Source organism: Topomyia yanbarensis, chromosome 1, assembly GCF_030247195.1.
Source record: "Topomyia yanbarensis strain Yona2022 chromosome 1, ASM3024719v1, whole genome shotgun sequence".
NCBI lineage: Eukaryota > Metazoa > Arthropoda > Insecta > Diptera > Culicidae > Topomyia > Topomyia yanbarensis.
In genome coordinates, this window is record NC_080670.1 from 7,366,829 (window position 1) to 7,387,756 (window position 20,928).

Below are 20,928 nucleotides of genomic sequence, written 5' to 3' on the forward strand. Positions count from 1 at the left end.
TTCAACGCCAATAAAAAAGACGTAGCAACTAACTGCGCCAACAAGACCTTCCGGGCAGGTATGGGTTTTATTTCACTCTGTCGTCATTTGCTGGTTGGAAATTCTCTAGTTGGAGCGACAGAAAGATGTTCAAATCAGGTCAAATTTGACGTGAGATTTTGACATTTAGTTGAAAACGTGTCCAACCATCCAAATCATGTCTCTGTTCAATATTACTAGATAAAATCTAAGCAGTTCAAAACTCCACCCTTTGAATCCACCCCTGGCTCTGATTTCCTGCAAGCTTTCTCTCTGGGAGACCGACGCATCAGCAAGGCCTACTTCGTCTTTACTCAACTCTCAATCGCTGCACTCACACTGAGAAACTCTGCCGTACGTGGCACCCACCAGGCTCACGCGGGTGTACGTACCCCCGCGAGAGCCACGAGCTGAAAGGGCCAATGCAAGCAAGGAGGGGCAAGGTACCCGTCGGAAGGGAATGTCCTAGAATTTCATTCAGCTTTTACTTCGTGCTGCTCGTCGCGACTCTGCTATTTTAGCTGTGGTTAGAGAGAAAACTGGAGAACCCCTGTTCGGCTTCGGAAAAATCGTAATTGCAGCCTGGTCGATCGTCCCGTCGGGTTGGTCCAATGGTACTCGCCGTCGGATCCGTTCATCAGTTCAGTGCGAACGTGTGATCCGAACGAAAGCTCTTTCTCGAAGCTCTCCATTCCTGGTCGCAGCGACAACTATAAAGAATAGTACTTGTGCAAAACATCACAGCCTACTACTTTGAAGTTTACCAGTTACTAGTGCAGATTTCGAACCGTTTGACCACACCGTTTTTGCGGACGGTTGGTTGGTAGTGAATTCGAATTCCCCCGACGCGGGGCGGAAACGAACGGGACCAGTTGGTGGTGAGTGTGTGTACAGCTCCAACCGTCGCCCTGTTCCGCTAACACCGGTTCGGTGTTTGTATCCGGGGGATCCACCCCGGCGCTGTCGTCGATCTCAGTCGAAACAGTGCTGGCAGCCGGATCGGATTGTTCACTCGGGCGAGTCGGATGCGCACTTGCTGATCCTCCGCCGCAGGAAATTTGAAATTGTAAGGAAAGTTGGCCCCGCGAACTGTGTCCGATTGCAGGACGAAGGAATATATAGGGTCCTGCTCAGCAGAAAAGGTGAAAATACTGAATTTTTTATAACGCTTCCTTCGCTGCGACGGGCAGCATAAAGCAGGCAAAGGATTAACCTAGTAAAAGTTAATTTTCCCCGTGTTTTGGCTTTCCGAGAAGAGGAAAGTATAATAAGCGAACGAAGCGGGGTTTCTTTCTCAACTCGGTAGGTGGTGTGAGCTCTGAAAAGGAAAAGGAAAAATAATCGGAGGAAAATAAGTGCTCAGTGATGTGCTGCTACCGGAAACCGATAACCACCGACAGCGAGAGCGGAAAGGCGAAATTGGCGAAGGAAATTGCCTGCTAAAATTGCGCCGATTTGCGTTGTCAGTGAAATCAGTCAGTGAGTTTTCACGAATTGTTCAAGGTGAACGGAGGAAAAATAAGAGAATAAAAAGCGAGTGGTTCAGTGCTAGCGCCTATAACCCACCCGGTAGTGGTTTTTGAACGATTAAAAAATGAGAAACATCAGCGCCGGCGGGCTTTGCCAGCTGATTTTCCTAGCCAATGTGATTGCCGTTGGCTACTCGCAGGTTGCGGTGAAAGGTGAGTTTTTTCGATTAGAGTTAATGTCAGTGAAGATTGGGAAAATAGTAGGCTGGAATTTGTTTTTTTTTGCTGAAATCTTTGTTTTGAAGTTTTTAAATTTATTCATATTTTTCGATCAACTATTTGAAAAAATTGGAGGAAAATGACTAGCTCAAATAATAAAATAGTATGAGTTGTCATTTAACGTTAATAGCAGTTATATTGTGCTCCTATCAGGGAGGCTACACGCCGAAGCCACCGTAATGCGGTTTCGCTGGGGAACGGGCCATTTGGCGTAACAGACGTTTGACCTGATCATTTCTGTCTTCAGCGAATGGTCCTGCAGCCCGCATCCGCCGTATGATCATTCCAGCACCCTGACTTTCGTCTACACCGCTCTAGTGTTTAAGGACAAAGGATCCGAGACAGGGATAACCGCTAAGGATCTGCCGGATACACAAGTTAACATACAAACGCTTGAGTCGTTCGCGATCATCCACGTACACCTACGCCCGTGATCTCGCAAACCTGATAGCATTCCGGTGAGAAAAATGAACGTTTTAGCACTTATATATTAACAAACGCGGTTTCAAGCCTGAACCAATAAATCCCCGTGTTCGCATGTTCCATGAATCGGTCACGTCTTTACCCTTGGTCTTAGAACCATTCAAAAAATAACGCTCATATTCACTAGATAACACGTCCAATGACGACATGACTGCGAACTTTAGTGAAAGGGGGAAACCCAATCTTTTCTAGCATCTGAATCGCTCACTGAATATTAAGTTACAAAAGCCCACACAATCGAATACGAACGCTCGAGCCTTGCGCGATGATACACGCGATCGCGAAGTCCCTAGGCTCGCATATTTGAACCGTACACTCAATATCATGCTCAGGATCACGGGCTGCTGGAATTGGTCTTGAGCAGCGTTTTAGTAGGTGACATTTCGTTTTCGCGGATAACTTTACCGGTAAGTTGTTGATCTGGCAGGTAATCTGCAACTGGGGCCAGAAGACTTCGATTTTCATGGCAACCAACCAGAAATTGGCGCTCATTTTCACGACAAGAAGTTTATCGCACATCTGTATCTTCCATAGTAGGCATATCGTTCATCAAAGAGAAAATTTCATGCCCTGCAACTAACAATAAAGGCTTGGAGACTTTAAAAATGTAGTACTTTGAAATGCGTGTACTTGTTTAATCTTTCTTTCAATCGAATATTTTTCTGAGGATAAAGCAAAGGTAATAAAATTGTATTATGCGAAAACAGCTGAAACAAATTATTCATCGGTATTTCGAAGTAATACAAGCCCTTTTCTGTTGATGTTGGTTAAAGTTTAATCTGTGTTCTAAGTTTATGGATCAAAGCAGCTGTAATCAACTAAGTTTACAAGGTGGGGTAGGACTCTGCTATTATTAAGTCCATACTAATTTCTAATTTCTAATTGCTAATTTCCAATTTCCACTTTCGTTTACAAGTCCATAAATCACATACATACAGACATTTACTTTTTTATAAATATAGATTATTCAAAATTAAAATTTACTATTTTGTCTTTGCTCCTGTTTTCTATTTTCTATTGTCTTTTTCTTGTCTAATTTTTTTCTCCTTTTTCTCTCTTCTCTTTTCTTTTTTTCTCTTTCCTCTTTCGGCTTTACTATAATCTTTTTCTTATTCCCTTTTCTCTTCTTTCTCATTTTTTGACTTTTTCATACTTTTTTCTCTCTTTTTTTATCTTTTTTCGCTTTTCTTGTCTCTTCACTTTTCTTTTCTCTTTGATTTTCTCTTTTCTCTTATTCTCTTATGTCTATTGTCTTTTCTTTTCTCTTCTCGCTTCTCTATTATCTTTTCTCTTTACTCTAACTTTTTCTCTTTTATTGTTTGTTCTCTTTTCTTTTTCTATTTTCCCCTCTTTCCTCCGTTCTCTTTTCTTTTTTTTCTCATCTCTTTTCTCGCTTTTCTATGCTCTTCTTTCTTCTCTTTTCTCCTTTTTATTTTCTGTTTTCGTCTTCTTTTCTTTACTTTTTTTCTGTTTCCCATTTTCCCTTTTTTCTTTTCTGTTATCGCTTATCTCTATTCTTTTCTGTCTTTTCATTTTTTCTCTTTTTTTCACTCTTTTCTCGTTATTTATTTTGCTTTTTTCTTTCTCTTCTTTTCTTTCTTCTGTTTTCTCTTTCTTCTTTAGCTCTTTGCAAATCTTTTTTCTTTTCTCCTTTTCTCCTTTTTTCATTCTTTTCTTTTTTTCTCTTTTTCGCAGTCTTCGCTTGGTGTATCTCTTTCTGTTTTTCTTTTCCCTTTCCCATTTTCTCCTGCCTCTTTTTTCCTTTTCTTCTTTCTCTTTATTCTTTTGTCCGTTGTCTCTTTTCTTTCTCCTTTTTCTCCATTCTCACTTCTCTTTTTTCTCTTCTCTTTACTCTCCATTTTCCTTTCTCTCTTCTTTTTCCTTTTTTGTTCTCTTTCCTCTATTTTGTTCTCCCTTCTCTTCTCTATTTTTATTCACTTCTTTTCTCTCGCTTTTCTTATGTTTTATCTTTTTACTTCTCTTTTCTTTTTTCTCTGCAAAACATGCCTTTTCTTTTCTCTTGTTTTTCGTTTTCTCTTTTTTATCCATTATCTTCTTTCTCTTGTCGGTTTTTTTCTTTTTTCTGTTTTGTTTTCTCTTTTATATTTTTTTCTTTTCTCGCTTTTCGAGTCTCTTTTGTCTCCTTTTTCTCTTTTCTACTTGTCTTCTCTTTTCACTTCTTTTTTCCATTTTCTCTTTTCTCTAATCGCTTATCTCTTCTTTTTCTCTTTTGTATTTACGCTTTTCTTTTGTTATACGTTTCATGATAGTGCTGCATCGAGCCAATTTTCAAAAGCAGTAAGTCCATTTCTATTTGCTAAAATGTTCCATCTCGCGAACAAAGGGACGATTTTTTTTTTTTAGTTTTGAAATCAATCGCGTGGCATATTTCATTTGTATGACCCTTTGCTTTTAAGTTTTACTTTGATATACAATTACCTTATAAGGTGCATTAGGACTTTTGGAACTTGAAAACTTGTTCAATCATTTATTCCAGAATTTATCTCCTATAAAATGCGCAAGTGCTTTCATGAACCACTATTAGATGTTGCAACTCTAGGTTCCATCCATCACAAGGCGTACAAAAACATTTCAAGTTGATACGAAAAGGCCCAATCGAATATTCCAAAAATAAAATGTATTTTTCTCTAGGGCTTTCACACTGCTCCATGGACGAAAAGCCTGTTGCTTGCCCAGCAATATATTTCCCGAGCAGAAATCAATTCCAATCCATTACAAGCTTCACCAGATCTCATGCAACGTTAATCCAGGTTGATTCCCAAGCTGGCTACCATTAGGAACAGCCTTCCATCGGTTGCCAAGGGCACATTCACGGCCTCCACATACTTTTCCTTTCTTTTCCTCCCCGAACCACCCACACACCAACTTACTCGGATTTGAACGGTTTTGCTCCCGATACACCATATACCAAACTAAATAGACGAAGTCAGCCAAAGTAATTTACCGATTCTTCCAAAGCCTTCCCACCGCGTCTTACGGCGAACGAAACTTTAAGTCGATCTGGTGGGAAACATTACAGCCAACAACCTTGGTCGGAGCCACTATAAATAAGTAATTAATCTCATAGGTTATCCTTCTTCAACGTTGTTCATGAGTGCTTCTTCCAGAGTTCCGGATAATAACGCGATTTGTTCGTTCTTGTCTTCCCCCGTAGTATTATAACGACGATGCCGAGCTTAGCTCGGGATTAATAGTCATTTTCCACACCCCGTCCGTAGTGGCATCTAAACTGATGGGCAATCCGTGGCGACCAGCTGGCACTGATGGGCATTCTCGTTTATCAAATTTTGCAGGAGCTAAACAGTTGGTTCCATTGTCTCTTGGAGGTGGTCGCGATTTTCAGAGTTATGTCAACGATGGTAAAGTAGGCAGAGGTGCTTACTTCTGGTTCCTTTATGAGGGGTGGAAATGGTCTGGTTTGTGCTGCTTAATTTCAGATAACTCACGTTCGGGTTGAAATTTGAGAATTAAAATAGATTGGGTTACAGCCCAGACAACAGCTTCTAGATTATGACAAATGTTGATGGCAATAATTGCTGACCATTTCATACCTTAATGCAGTGCGCTGGGTGATATGTGTGTGTGTAGTCAAACTCCTACTGAGAGACAAGCCTCTGCTCTTCCCGAAGAAAAAAAAACAGTATTTACTTGCACTACGGGTTAAAGGAAAGAATTTTTTATATCTATCCACGTCGTTTTCAACGTTGACGACCACATTTACTACACCACCAGAAATTATTTTCAACAAGTTTTCTTCAACCAACTTCTGCATGAAAATTGTTGACGTATTGCACCATCGACGCCTACTCTAATCTATTCGTGCGCAATTTCACTCGTTCTTACAACTTGACTTGGCGGTCGAAAAAAACGATCACCCGTCGAAGGTTGCGACGATCGAACGCACCTCACGAACCAAAATACAAGTGAATTTGATTTAAATCGCAAAAAATAATTATTCCGCTGTTAAAAAAAACTCAGAAATTCACGGTACTTATGTTGCCGGAAAACTTTGACCGTCGCCATATTGCCGAATCAGTTTGAACTGATACGAACCGGCAATGGAATTTCTTCCCTGCGCTGCTGTCGCCGCTGAGGAAAAACTTTGCTGGCCAACTTTTCCTGTCGGCATTAATCAGCCGCTGGTCTGCAGCTGACAGCGCGCGTATTCGTGGAAATTCAGACCCCTGTCTGCGAGCCAAGCAGCAGTCAAAAAGCCGATTCTGTCTCATTGGCATTATTTTCAAACGAAAAGTTGCTACCTACCATGGGAATGGGTAAGGTTTTACATTGCAACATGATAGTACTAATTTGGCATCGTTCCTTTTTCGTTAGGCTCTTTTCTCCGAGAAGCCCATTGATACCGCGAAGTCTATTTGAGACTGGCAGAATTGTCTATTTTTAGGCGCATTGCAGACAGTCTACATCACAAACAAATTCTATGGCTGCCCGTTCGTCTGCCTATCTGTGAGGAAGCTTTTGGGGGGTTGGCCAGGTGAAAGATGAAAAATCGTGTTGTTTATTCTGCTGCTAGGCCAACTAGAATGTAGGGATATAAGTGCGAGACTAGCTGAAAGTTGCTCCTGAGGCTGTGTGCGTGCACGGAAAATGATTCCACAGCATTCGCACTGATCCCCAGAGTGAAGAGAGATACGCAGAACACGGCGCATCGACTGGCAGTGAAATCGATATTCGTTCGGGACATTACAAACAAAAATACTGTCAACGCTGTGGACTTTCTTGATGCGATTCGGAGGGCCCTTTGGGCACGTCGATACAAGTAGGTCAAATAATTATTTTATTGTTGTGGGTATCCTAATTTGAAACCGAAATTCGTGTCATGGTTACAAATTGCGCTGGATGCGATGCAATGGAGACACCTAATGCTCAATACTGGTGAACAAATGACCAAGCGACGCCTGAATTTCGAATAAAAACAAATAAATTTGGAATGATTGAAACAAGATTTCTTTATTTCAATCTTTATTTAATATTTGTTTAAAAAGGAGTATCCAGTTCAGTGAATTTCCCATTTCGGCCAAACAATATGCCCGGTGATAACAGTTTCTTCAAGTAACACCCACTCACACGCACACACGTCAACTTCAAACGAAATTTATTTTCAATCACATCCCATTGTGAAGGTTCTTTTCAATTGAGTACCTACTATAAAAAATTGTAGGCAAATGAATGGATGCCGTCTGAGAAGCTGGCACGGGAAATGCTTTCACCCGTAGGAGATCCTAGTCATCCTTCTGCACGAGTTTCGATTCCAATCATGGATTGTAATGACTTTTCTGACAGTGCTGGTTTGGTTCATGGTCAAATTGAAGATAGAAGATAGAAGATAGAAGATAGAAGATAGAAGATAGAAGATAGAAGATAGAAGATAGAAGATAGAAGATAGAAGATAGAAGATAGAAGATAGAAGATAGAAGATAGAAGATAGAAGATAGAAGATAGAAGATAGAAGATAGAAGATAGAAGATAGAAGATAGAAGATAGAAGATAGAAGATAGAAGATAGAAGATAGAAGATAGAAGATAGAAGATAGAAGATAGAAGATAGAAGATAGAAGATAGAAGATAGAAGATAGAAGATAGAAGATAGAAGATAGAAGATAGAAGATAGAAGATAGAAGATAGAAGATAGAAGATAGAAGATAGAAGATAGAAGATAGAAGATAGAAGATAGAAGATAGAAGATAGAAGATAGAAGATAGAAGATAGAAGATAGAAGATAGAAGATAGAAGATAGAAGATAGAAGATAGAAGATAGAAGATAGAAGATAGAAGATAGAAGATAGAAGATAGAAGATAGAAGATAGAAGATAGAAGATAGAAGATAGAAGATAGAAGATAGAAGATAGAAGATAGAAGATAGAAGATAGAAGATAGAAGATAGAAGATAGAAGATAGAAGATAGAAGATAGAAGATAGAAGATAGAAGATAGAAGATAGAAGATAGAAGATAGAAGATAGAAGATAGAAGATAGAAGATAGAAGATAGAAGATAGAAGATAGAAGATAGAAGATAGAAGATAGAAGATAGAAGATAGAAGATAGAAGATAGAAGATAGAAGATAGAAGATAGAAGATAGAAGATAGAAGATAGAAGATAGAAGATAGAAGATAGAAGATAGAAGATAGAAGATAGAAGATAGAAGATAGAAGATAGAAGATAGAAGATAGAAGATAGAAGATAGAAGATAGAAGATAGAAGATAGAAGATAGAAGATAGAAGATAGAAGATAGAAGATAGAAGATAGAAGATAGAAGATAGAAGATAGAAGATAGAAGATAGAAGATAGAAGATAGAAGATAGAAGATAGAAGATAGAAGATAGAAGATAGAAGATAGAAGATAGAAGATAGAAGATAGAAGATAGAAGATAGAAGATAGAAGATAGAAGATAGAAGATAGAAGATAGAAGATAGAAGATAGAAGATAGAAGATAGAAGATAGAAGATAGAAGATAGAAGATAGAAGATAGAAGATAGAAGATAGAAGATAGAAGATAGAAGATAGAAGATAGAAGATAGAAGATAGAAGATAGAAGATAGAAGATAGAAGATAGAAGATAGAAGATAGAAGATAGAAGATAGAAGATAGAAGATAGAAGATAGAAGATAGAAGATAGAAGATAGAAGATAGAAGATAGAAGATAGAAGATAGAAGATAGAAGATAGAAGATAGAAGATAGAAGATAGAAGATAGAAGATAGAAGATAGAAGATAGAAGATAGAAGATAGAAGATAGAAGATAGAAGATAGAAGATAGAAGATAGAAGATAGAAGATAGAAGATAGAAGATAGAAGATAGAAGATAGAAGATAGAAGATAGAAGATAGAAGATAGAAGATAGAAGATAGAAGATAGAAGATAGAAGATAGAAGATAGAAGATAGAAGATAGAAGATAGAAGATAGAAGATAGAAGATAGAAGATAGAAGATAGAAGATAGAAGATAGAAGATAGAAGATAGAAGATAGAAGATAGAAGATAGAAGATAGAAGATAGAAGATAGAAGATAGAAGATAGAAGATAGAAGATAGAAGATAGAAGATAGAAGATAGAAGATAGAAGATAGAAGATAGAAGATAGAAGATAGAAGATAGAAGATAGAAGATAGAAGATAGAAGATAGAAGATAGAAGATAGAAGATAGAAGATAGAAGATAGAAGATAGAAGATAGAAGATAGAAGATAGAAGATAGAAGATAGAAGATAGAAGATAGAAGATAGAAGATAGAAGATAGAAGATAGAAGATAGAAGATAGAAGATAGAAGATAGAAGATAGAAGATAGAAGATAGAAGATAGAAGATAGAAGATAGAAGATAGAAGATAGAAGATAGAAGATAGAAGATAGAAGATAGAAGATAGAAAATAGAAAATAGAAGATAGAAGATAGAAGATAGAAGATAGAAAATAGAAAATAGAAAATAGAAAATAGAAGATAGAAGATAGAAGAAAATTTCATAATTGGAAGCTTGGAAATTTGGACAATAGGAAAAATGCAAAATTGAAACATTGGAAAATAAGAAAATTGAAAAATTGGAAGATTTTGAAAATTGGACAAATAGAAAATCAGAAAATGGTAAAAAACATTGGAAAATCGGAAAATTGAGTATTTGGCAGATTGGAAAATCGAAAGATGGGAAAATTGGAAAATTGTGAAATAGTAAAATTGTAAAATTGGAAAGAATTAAAAATTGTGAAATCTGGAAAATTGTAAAATTGGATAATTGAAAAACTGAAAATTGGAAAATTGGAAGTTTAGTAAACAGGAAAACTGAAAAATTGGAAAATGGGAAAATTCGAAAATTGAAAAATAGAAATATTAGAAAATTATGATCTCGGAAAATTTGAAACTTAAAAAATTGAAAAATAGGAAATTTGGAAAATTGGAAAATCCGAAAAATGGAAAATTGGAAATTTAAAATTTTGAAAATTGGAAACTGGAAAATTGAAAATTTCGAAAATTGGAAAATTTGAAAATTGAAAAGTTGGAGGATTGGAAAATTGGAACATTGGAAAATTGGAACATTGGAAAATTGGAACATTGGAACATTGGAAAATTGGAACATTGGAAACTTTGAAAATTGGTGAATTGGAAGATTTGAAAATTGAAAAATATGAAAATTGGCAAATTGGAAAATCGGAAAATTGAGAATTTGGGAGATTGCAAAATTGGACAAATGGGAAATTGGAAACAGGAAATTTGAAAAATTGGAAAATTGAAAAATTGGAGACTTGAAAAATCGCAAAATTGGAGGATTGGAAAATTTTGGACAGTTGGAAATTTGGAAAATTGGATGATTGGAAAACTGGGAAATTGGAAGATTGGAAAATTGGAAAATCGAAAATTTGGAAAATTGGAATATTGGAAAATTAAAAAATAGGAAAATACGAAAATTGGAAAATCTAAAAATCGAAAAATTGAAATATTGGAATATTGGAAAATCAAAGAATTGGTAAATTGGAAAATTGAAAAATCGGAAAATTGGAATATTGGAAAATTGCAAAATCAAATAATTGGAAAATTGGGAAATTAGAAAATTGAAAAATAAAAGAATTAAAAAATTGAGAAATAGAAAAATTGAAAAATTGGAGAATCAGAAAATTGATATATTTGAATATTGGAAAATTTGCAAAATTGAGAAATCGGAAAACTGGATAAATGGAAAATTAAATATTTGGAAGATGAGAAAATTGGAATATTGGAAAGTTGGGAAAATGAAAAATTTAGTTGGGAAATTAAAAATATGAAAAATTGGAATATTTGAAGATTGAAAAATTGGAAACTCGAGAGATTGGAAAATTGAAAGCTGGAAAATTGGATATTTGGAAAATTTATAAACTGAAAGTTGAAGAAAAGAAAACAAAAAATAGTAATTGATAAATAGGAAATTGAAAATAGAACGTGGAAAATGGAACATTTATAAATTACTTAACGCAAAAATTGCTGGAAGTTGAGGCCCCCCTTCCCCATGTAACCAATTGTCAAAAAATTGCTTCTAAAGTGTGTCTCAAACATTTGTATCACCAGTGATTCTGTAATTATAGCAGACAATTGCTGATACAATAATTGTTATTTCTACCGAATGCAGCATAAGAAGGAGGATCATAGTAAGGTTATTACGATATATATATATAGTAAAAATCTTTTATTGTTGGCTAACAAGAACAAGAAGCTAACGCGACTGTGCATGGAGAAGAGCTACTTTGAGTAAAGACAATTCCTAGCAAAAAAGAGTGCCGATGCGAATCCCACTGTCACCCTTTTTATGCAAACTCTTCATGGTAAACTTTGAGAGAAAAATTGATGAAAAATATCTGCTGCCAGAACACTGGTCTGAGATCCGTCGATGACATATTCATATCATATTGGCATTCTCTAACCCGTAGAAACTCGATGTAGCTAAACGTATAGAAACAAAAAACATTGCAACGGATATTGGTGTCTTCTATGATTTTTAACCAAACCGCCGAGACAAGCAACAGAAAACAGGAATATTTCCTTTTTACTGTTAAACATATTAGTTCTTAATAACACACCTAGGTTATTCCATATAAAACTACTGTAACTGCTATTGTTTCCTTCTGAATTGAAGTCGGCAAGACGTCAACCAAATACGTATATATTCAGTTTAACATATACCATCTGTTGGAATTAACAGGAAAACTTTTTCTTACTTTTAATTTTTATTTACCTGAAAATTACCCTTTGCATGACGTATAGTAACCAGTTTGAAAAATCCTTCAACCCAGCTAGTTTACTAGCAACCCACGCCACCAACATACTTCTTTATTCGTACCGACCAACCAATATCAGTCCCAGCCATTTTAATGGCCCATTAGAAACGATGCTGCAAAGTGTCGACGACACCTTCCCCCTACCCACACACACACACACTTTCCCTACCAGGGGCATAACTCTCCAACGGTTAACAGCTCGCAGCACCCCGTCCGTTGGCAGGCAGGCAGTTTGTCTGGTGGTTTCTGTCAGACGGAGAAGCCACATCCATCACTTCGCTTGGTTCGGACTACATTCGTCTCGTCTCTGAAGAAGCAATTTGATAAACACCGGACCGTCACCGTGGTAACGATTGTGCGCTACCGTGACTCGGTGAATCGCAGTTGGCCATGCTCCGTTGCTTTGTATCTGTACAGCATGATGATGATGATTGTTGCCATCATCATCAAGGCGATAATGGTAATAATTAGAGTAAAGTACCGGCACTTGTGGGGGAATTTTCCGAAGTCATGGTAGGTTAAATTACGACCGGCTGGTGCTGGCTATGTTTAGAATATCTTACGCCGTGCACTCAAAAGGAAGATTAATTAATAACAAGTCTGTGGCGTCTTGGGATGTTATAATGTATTACGGGAACAGTTAATATGTAGAGAAGCGAGTCGTTGGTCTTATGTGTACCTTGTGTAATTATAGATATTTAAGGGAAAGCTGAAATCCCTTTCTAGAAACTGTTGCGTATTATATTGTGGGTACACTATCACAGTTTTTTCTCAAGCTTATTTTCTGAAACAAACTCTTCCACTTGTTGCAGACCATTTTTTGTGAAGAGAACTGGACCTAAAGTTTCGAAATTTTGCTGTTTATCATGTCTTGTATTGTATTGTACTTATCGAACTGGCCATGGGGAGAATAGTAGGCACTGAGACGTTTCTGTTGGCTGTCAATATCGCACACTGGTTTTTCCCCTTCAAAACATCTGTTCTGAGAAAAATGTATTCGACTGTAAAATTCCCGTTCACCAAAGTTTATCCCAATTTGCGCGAAAATTCACGGAAAAACATTTGTCTTCGGTCAGCCCAATCAGCCTCAATTACTTTTTTCATCGAACTGTCACCGCAACCGGTTCAAATGGAAAATGCAGGCGCTATTGTCCGTTGGTTAATGACTCGCAGCACATTATAGCAACCGTAAAAATAAATGCACCCACAAATAATCCTCCTTCAATTATCAGTACTTAATTTTCATCTGTTCGGGAGATTTATTTATCGATAAATTACGTTCAATTCAGGTTAACGGTGTGCTTCCCCGTATTCAGTGGTTCAATTGAACGTTACAGTCATGTCTGTTCGTCCGTCAATTTGTCAGGGAACAGTGGAGATGGCCGCAATTTGTTCAACTCGTGCATTCGTGAATAAATAAAGGAAGCTGGTCTGGCGATCCCCACTAAATTGTTGCCTAATTTAATCTAGAAAATATGGAACGATCTCACCATTTATGCTCCTTATCGGAATTTTAGAACTATTTTTGATTGTTTTTCTTCGGAAAGTGAAAACTTATTGGACAGCGTTTTCTGTCACATAGGTTAGCTTTTTTGACAGGTTATTGAACAAATTTGATTTAACGAAATACATACAAAAATAATATAGCATTTTTCTAGGTATCTTTAACCTGATGAACCTTGGCTAAATTGGATGAATAGAGACGCGTCGTCTTTTTTGTGGATCCTTTTGTACGGAACAAAGAGCTTTTTTTTGTTCGATTTCAATTGGGATTGAAGCTATCGTAGAAATAATCAAGGGGGAGAGCAACACATCCACGACAGTCAGAATGGGGCCGTACATCGACCTACTTTCCCAACCGCACTGCTCTGCAGTTGCTGACCTAAATGCCAAAATGGCAGCGATTAAATTATATTGGAACCTACCTACCGACCTGCCAATAGCGTTCTGTCAGCAAATCAAATCTAACATGAGTAAAATTAATATGCAAGCAAACGGAGTACTGCAGTCTAATTCATATTTAATTGGTGTGCGGGTTCACTTATGGTAATTTGTACTGCTAGTATTTGCTGCAATATCATTTCGTTGTTTGTTTGCAATTCGATCATGACTGTTACTGTTGATAGACAAATAAATTATTATTGTCCAAGTAATTATAACGTAGCCTAATATCTGCTTTAGACATGCACATAGGGAATATGGGACATTCCGGCCAACGACCCCGTAAGAGAAGAGGTCGTCCTGAACTTCCTGAAGGAAGCATTTGAGCTGACACTTCACAACCACATCAGCGATGGACCCTCTGTCACATCCCCCGGCGCTGGAGAGATCGCTCATGGCCCAATTTCACACAATGACACAACGATCCAGCAAGCAAATTTCGACCGGTAGCCTCTGTTGAACCTGCCAGTCTTTGGCCTCACCACCCCGATTCTGAAGAGGTCACCCATGGCACAAAACCGATCGGCAAAACAAACTCGTCAACAATCCCAACCCAACGCAGGGGCTTATGACAATAACCCAAATTTGCGGTAGTTGGATTTCAAAATGGCGTTAATCATCGGTTTCCGATGCCTACTGACCAACCCCTGTTAAATGATACCCATATTGATGAGGTTTTGACTGTTTTGTGGTATATAATTTCTAAAACTATTAGGATAAACATGGATAATTTCACTTCTCAGGGCAAAACTGGTATATCTTTATAACCCTTTTAACCCACTCTTGGGCTCATCTTCTAATTTGATTGTCTCTCTTGAAAAAAATTACTGTGGACGGAAATTCTTCCACTAACCCGCACTTAACCTATTAGTGGTAATTTTGAAATCATTATAACAATTTCCTAAAATCAAGAAAATTTTGAAAAATCATTCATGCGCACCGAATCGTTTAAAAAACAGACATTAAATTTTTAACTTTAAATGAATGTGATCATTCAAGATCACACGCGAATGTGCGAATGGCCACACTGTTACACAAATCCAATTTATATATGTACATACAAACGTTCGAACCCCTCGCCATGTTACACAAAGGAGAACATGCAATCGCTATTATCCACGCACAATGACACCCAAGATTGCGAAAAGACAAAAAAGGCCTTCGTGAATTAGTGAACGCTACTGAACTTATAATCTGATTAAAGTGGTTTCAAGCGCGTAAAAATAAACACTCATGCTCATGCGATCGTAAACTCGCTACGACCGCACATCTGAGTCGTACACACAATATTACAATCTGAATCACGGTCTATCTGCCAATCGGCCTTAATCAGTGTTTTAGTCGGTGGCATTTCCCGCCTCGTCTGCAATTGTAGTGAGTGATTCTGACGGGAGCCCCTCCGAGACTCTGGCTCTACAGATGTAGTTGGGTAACTCTAAAAAAAAGTTTATACTTGTTTATGCACTAGTTTGTCATTCTTCTGTTTCTTTGCTTTTTTTTCTTCTATTCATTTACTCTTCTAATTATTCTAGGTAATGAACACAGACTTTCTCAAAAATTGTTAAAACCTTTTTATGAAGTTTAAAAAACTTTCTTGAAATCCTCCGAGTATCGTCAAACATATTTTTCTATTATTTTATAATTCTATTCTTCCGGTCCATTTTTCTGTTTTTCCCATCTTCCATTTTTTTCACATTTTTTCATTTTTCCGTTGTTGTGGTGCTTTTGCTTATATATTGATATTCTTCTATGTTTGTAGTTTTCTGCTCGTCTATTTTCCTAGTCTTCTGTTGCCAAATTCTTCTATTATTTGTATTCTTTTGCTCTAATTATTTATTATTTTCTTTGTTTTATATTCTTCTTTTGCTTTTTTTATTTTTTTATTTCTTTATTTGTTTATTATGCTATCCCTCTATTATACTATTTCATTATTTTTCTATACTTCTATTTCTTGGATTTTTAAATTTGTTTTATTCTTCTATTTTATACTTTTTCAATCCTGTTAGTCTTCTATTGTTCTAATTAATGCATATTAATATTTTTGTATTCTCCTGGCACTCTTTGCTTATTTTCTTTTACTTTTTATCTTTTTTTCTTATTCTTCTACTCTCTTCATATACCATTGTGTCAACCTTGTTTATTTTCCTTCCTTTAATTTGCTATTCATCTTTTCCTCATTCTTGTACTTTTTGTATTATATGATTTTACTAATCATCTAATGTTTTTGTTTTCAATGTTTTATTTCGCTTTTCTTCTATTTTTCTATCCCTCTAGTTTGGATTGTTTTGTGTTTTTTTGTTCTTCTATTTTTTCTTGTTTATATTCTTTTCGACTATTTTGTCCTTTGGCTTTTCCTTTAGTCTTATATTCAACTATTCGTCCATAATGGTATTCTTCTCTTTATTTTTTATTCTCCTCTTTTTCTATTCTTCTAAATTTCTATTTCTGTTTTTTTCTATTCTATATTGTGTTTCTATTTTTCATTTTTCTTATTTTATTATTCTATTCTGTCCTTCTATTTAAAGTATTTTTATTTATTCTTCTAATATTCTTTGGTTATATTCTTTTTCTCTAATTTTCTATTCTTGACATTCAATCGTTTTATTCCTGTCTTCTTCTATTTTATATTGGTTTATATATTCATCTATTCTGCTATTCCTCTATTCTCCTTTTGTGGTATGCTTCTAATAGTATATGTTTGTGTTGTTCGATTGTAGTTTTTCTTTAGGATTTTTTTTCTTTTTTCCATTTTTCTAATATCCATTTGTTCTTCTCTTCTGTTGATCTCCTCTGCTCATATTCTTTGAATCTTTTTATTCTTCTGCTGTTTCGTTTTTATATCATTTGATTTGTCTATTTTTCTAATTTTTATTTTTCTATTCCTCTATTTCTATTCCTCTATTTTTTCTATTGATCTATTTCGATTCTTGATTCCTTCTTTTCTTCTTTCATTCTATTATCCAGTTTATAGCCGCACTTTTCTGTAGTTTTGATATCTTTAGTAGAGTTTCCATAGCTTTACTGGATTTTACTTCACTAAAATTTATAAAATTCCTTTTCTGAAGTTCAACAAATTTTCTTAAAAGAAGTTTCCTACAATATTTTCTTCGATTCCTCTATCATTCTATTCCTCTTTTCTGTTTTTCTATTCCTACATATTTTATTTTGATTTTTTTCGCGTTTTTTATTTTCTATTGTTCTAGTGTTTTTGGTTATTTGTATTTTTTCTATTCATTTGTTTTCTTGGTGTTCTATTGACCCAATCTTCTTATCTTCTATTCTTCGCATTTTTATATTGCTTTGATATTCTTTGCCAAAATTCTTCTATTCTTCTTTTACTTTAATTTTATATTATTTTCTCTTATTTTTCTACTATTTTATTCTTGTTTTCTATTTTACTATCTTGTTTTTTATTCTTATATTCTTTTCTTCTATTCCTCTATTCTTTTTTCTTAGTGTTGTTCCCCTATTTTCTTTTTTTTCATATTTCTGTTGCTTTAAATATTGTGAATTAAGACAGTGAAGACCCGTTGTTGTGTCGCTCTCTTGGTGTATTTTAGGCTGACAAAATGGAGATATTGACAAAATCAGGACATACTCTTTTCTTTCATTTCATAAACCGAAGCTGTTAATATATTCTTCTTTAGTCCCGAGACATAGCCTCATAACGCCTTTTGTTTATTTAGAATATTTTTTCTTTAAGGGGGTCTTCCGGTGCAACAATCAAAAAATAAAAATTCCAGATTGTCATTTTTGCGTATTTTACATATTTAATTTAACAAAAATATGGTCAAAAAGGAGTTACTCAAATTTGACTTGGTTCGTCTCCTAGACCTCATAAAAAAGTTCCTTTGAGGACTACACAATTGGGTCAAAAAGCTAAAAAAATCTACGGCAGACAAAATCGGGGGCTAATAAAATCGAATCTTCACTGCATTTTTGTATTCTTCTGGTTTTCTTTACTTATTTCCTTCTATATTTCTTCTACTCTTCTATTCCCTGTTTTTATTCTACTTTTTCATCTTCTATTCTTCCATTATGTTTTCCCTGTTTATTTTAATTCTTCCATTTTACTTACTATCCTACTTGTTCTCATTCCGTCTATTTTTTGTATTACTTTGTTCTACTATATCTTAAATATTTCTGGTCATATTGTTCTATTACTTCTTTCGCTTTTTTTCTTCTTTTCCTTCAATTCGTTCCGTTATATTCTTTTTTACATTTTTTTCATTTTCCTTATCCTTTGTTTTCTTATATTCTTCTATTCATCTGATCTTCTGTATTACCATTCTTTCATTTCATAAAAAAATTTAGTTATCTGTTCTTCTATTCTCCCAAGCTACTATTTTCTGTTTTTTATTGTTCTGATATCTTTTTGTTCATATTCGTCAATTTTTCCATTTTTTATATTTTAATTTCTCTATTCTTTATTTTTTTTATCCATTTTTATTTTCTTATATTGAAATCTTCCATTTATGATCTTCAATTCTTATTTTGTACTAAGTTTGTAAATTATTTCTCTTTTTTCGTCTTTGGTTCCACTATTATTTTCTCTTGTCCCCCTCTAGTTTGTTTTCTGAGCCTTTATATTTTTTTCTTCTTATCCTTTATTTTTCTATTCTTCGTATTTGAATTATTTTCTTCGTTTCTTATACTATATTATCCCTGTTTTCTTCCATTTTGTTATTCTTCTCTTTTTCACTATACTTTTTTCCTTTTAATCTTTTATTCTTCAATATTATTTTCTTAAATTTAATTATTCTTCTGTGCTTGTATCCTTCTATTTATTGGAATTTTTCATTATTCTTCTGATATGCTTTGTTTATATTGCTATGTTCCTCTTTTTCTCTAAATTTCTGTTCTTTTCTATTCTTTTATTTTTCTCTCCTTCTGTTTTTTTAATTTTATTTTTGTTTATATATTTATGTTTTCTACCACTTTTCCATTTATTTTGAAATTTTGCATTTCATATTATTCCAATATGCTTTGTTTTTATTGTTCAATTCTTATTTCTTCTAGATTTTTGTTTTTCGATTAATTTTGTTTTTCATTTTTATATTATTCGTTTTTTTCTATTCTATTTTTTGTACTATCATTCTACTAGTTTTATATTGATTTATTTTATTCTATTTCTGTATCTCTTTGTCTATGCTTCTATTTTTTGGTATTTTTTTAAATCTTCCAATGTTATTTATCTTATTTGTTATTTTTCTATTCCTTTATTCCTTATTCTCTTCTATTAATCTATTTTTATTCTTCTAATATTCATTTTCTGTTTTCCTATTCTTCTACTCTGTTAGTCGATTTAGCCACATCGACCACCTCCGACGGTGCCAATGTTTTCCTACTAATTGCAGAAACGGAAACCAAATCTCCAAATGAAATGTAATAGCTTCAAATCAAATCTCACCGTCCCTCGAACAAAGAATAAACAAACCCTCATCCTAGCACAGGAAAAACAAGTTTAACGGGCATAAAATATTCAAATCCATCCGGGGGAGAAGAGCGCGCCTGTAAACGAATTGCACTAATCTTCCTTTTCTGAAAACTCGTTACCGTACACAATCTAGGCATCGGCCGGAAATGAGAAAGTCTGGATCCTGTAGCCATCGCGCGGCTGCCGGAAATTCTCGCACCCTACGGCGAATTTGATTTCGAAATCATTTCGTAGATTACAGCAACCTTCGTCGCTGGTGGTAGTACGGGGGTGAGGGGGCCACTTCGGTATGGCCAAAAAGCGTACAAGGTAAAACAATCGCCTAGGGCGCCCTTCGGTTGTTACCATGCAAACGTGGAGCTTCCTCTCTCCCCACACACCGCAATGGGACAGAAAACGAAAACAGTGAGGGATATATTGGATCCATTCGTGGGGCGGCTGGACGGAGCGTGGCAGCAGGCGGTGAGATTTCTGTTGGTATTTTTTGTTCGGTTGTTTCCACCGAATCTGCACCATATCAAGTTGCTCCATTTTATTGCCATTTTATTGCATGCCACATACTAATAAACGAAAACTCCTGGTAAAAGTATTTTTCGGAAAATGGAACTCGAGCGTTTTAGTGCCGAACAGGTAAGAGTAAATTCTCTCTCACTCTCTATGTCACCACCCCGTTTATCGCATTCGGTGTGCGCTGGTGGAGCGGGGTTCATATTCCGGAATGAAGCAAAAACTGAAAAACTCCGAGAAAGTTTCTGCAAAAATGGTCAACTTTCAGACATTCCAATTCAAGGTGCACTTTCATATGGTGTGCTTAATGGAAAAACAATGTACTAACTGTGCTGTTGTTTTGATTCAGTCAGCATTTCATTTTCTATACCAATTCGGCTGGGAAAATACGGAAACAAGTAAACTCACCAGGAAGGTGGACCAGATGGTTTGCTTGACCGCAATGGGACCGTTGCGGGTTAAGCCGGCCAAGGACTCTCCATTGTCAAACAAATATATATATATATATTTTTTCAAATAGCCAATTTGATTTTGTGCTATTTTTCAACTGCTCCCAATCCCACTGACAACTTGGTCTATTCAAATATACGGCAAGGACGAACACCCATCATGATTTTCAAATTGAGCATTGGTTTCGGACACGCGATGCTCAAACTTGGTAGGCCATGAAAATTCACTAGAAAACCTTCACCTAGCAACTGGATTGTCCCAACGGGGCGGAAATTTTAAGAAAGTCAGCATCCAAGCAAGCGGGTTTGCTTTCTTGACTGACCGTGGATTGCGGGGTTGCAGCACAGGAAAACAATCGCGTGGAGCAAAACGATTCCATTTATTATTGATGGGTTCTGGTTAGCGATGTCAAAGCGACAGTGTTTGGAGGAGGCCGTGAGCCAAGGTTGCTATCGTTGGGTCGTCGAGGGAGGCGTTGGAGTGCTGCGTGCACATCGTTTCATGGATCATGGATCAATTTTTTAAAGGCAGACAGGAGTTTATGTGCGTGCTCGGTAACTGTTTACCTTCGA

At 35.8% G+C, this 20,928-nt stretch overlaps 1 protein-coding gene across 1 annotated transcript in view; it reads left to right on the plus strand.

Annotated features, from left to right (window-relative positions):
* Positions 1-649: 649 nt before the first annotated feature.
* LOC131676755 (uncharacterized) overlaps positions 650-20,928 on the plus strand; it is a 116,712-nt gene continuing 96,433 nt past the window's right edge. Inside the window, exon 1 of the mRNA XM_058956046.1 lies at positions 650-1,700. Coding sequence (XP_058812029.1) covers positions 1,613-1,700 — 88 coding nt within the window. The 5' untranslated portion in view covers positions 650-1,612. The remainder of the gene's footprint in view (positions 1,701-20,928) is intronic.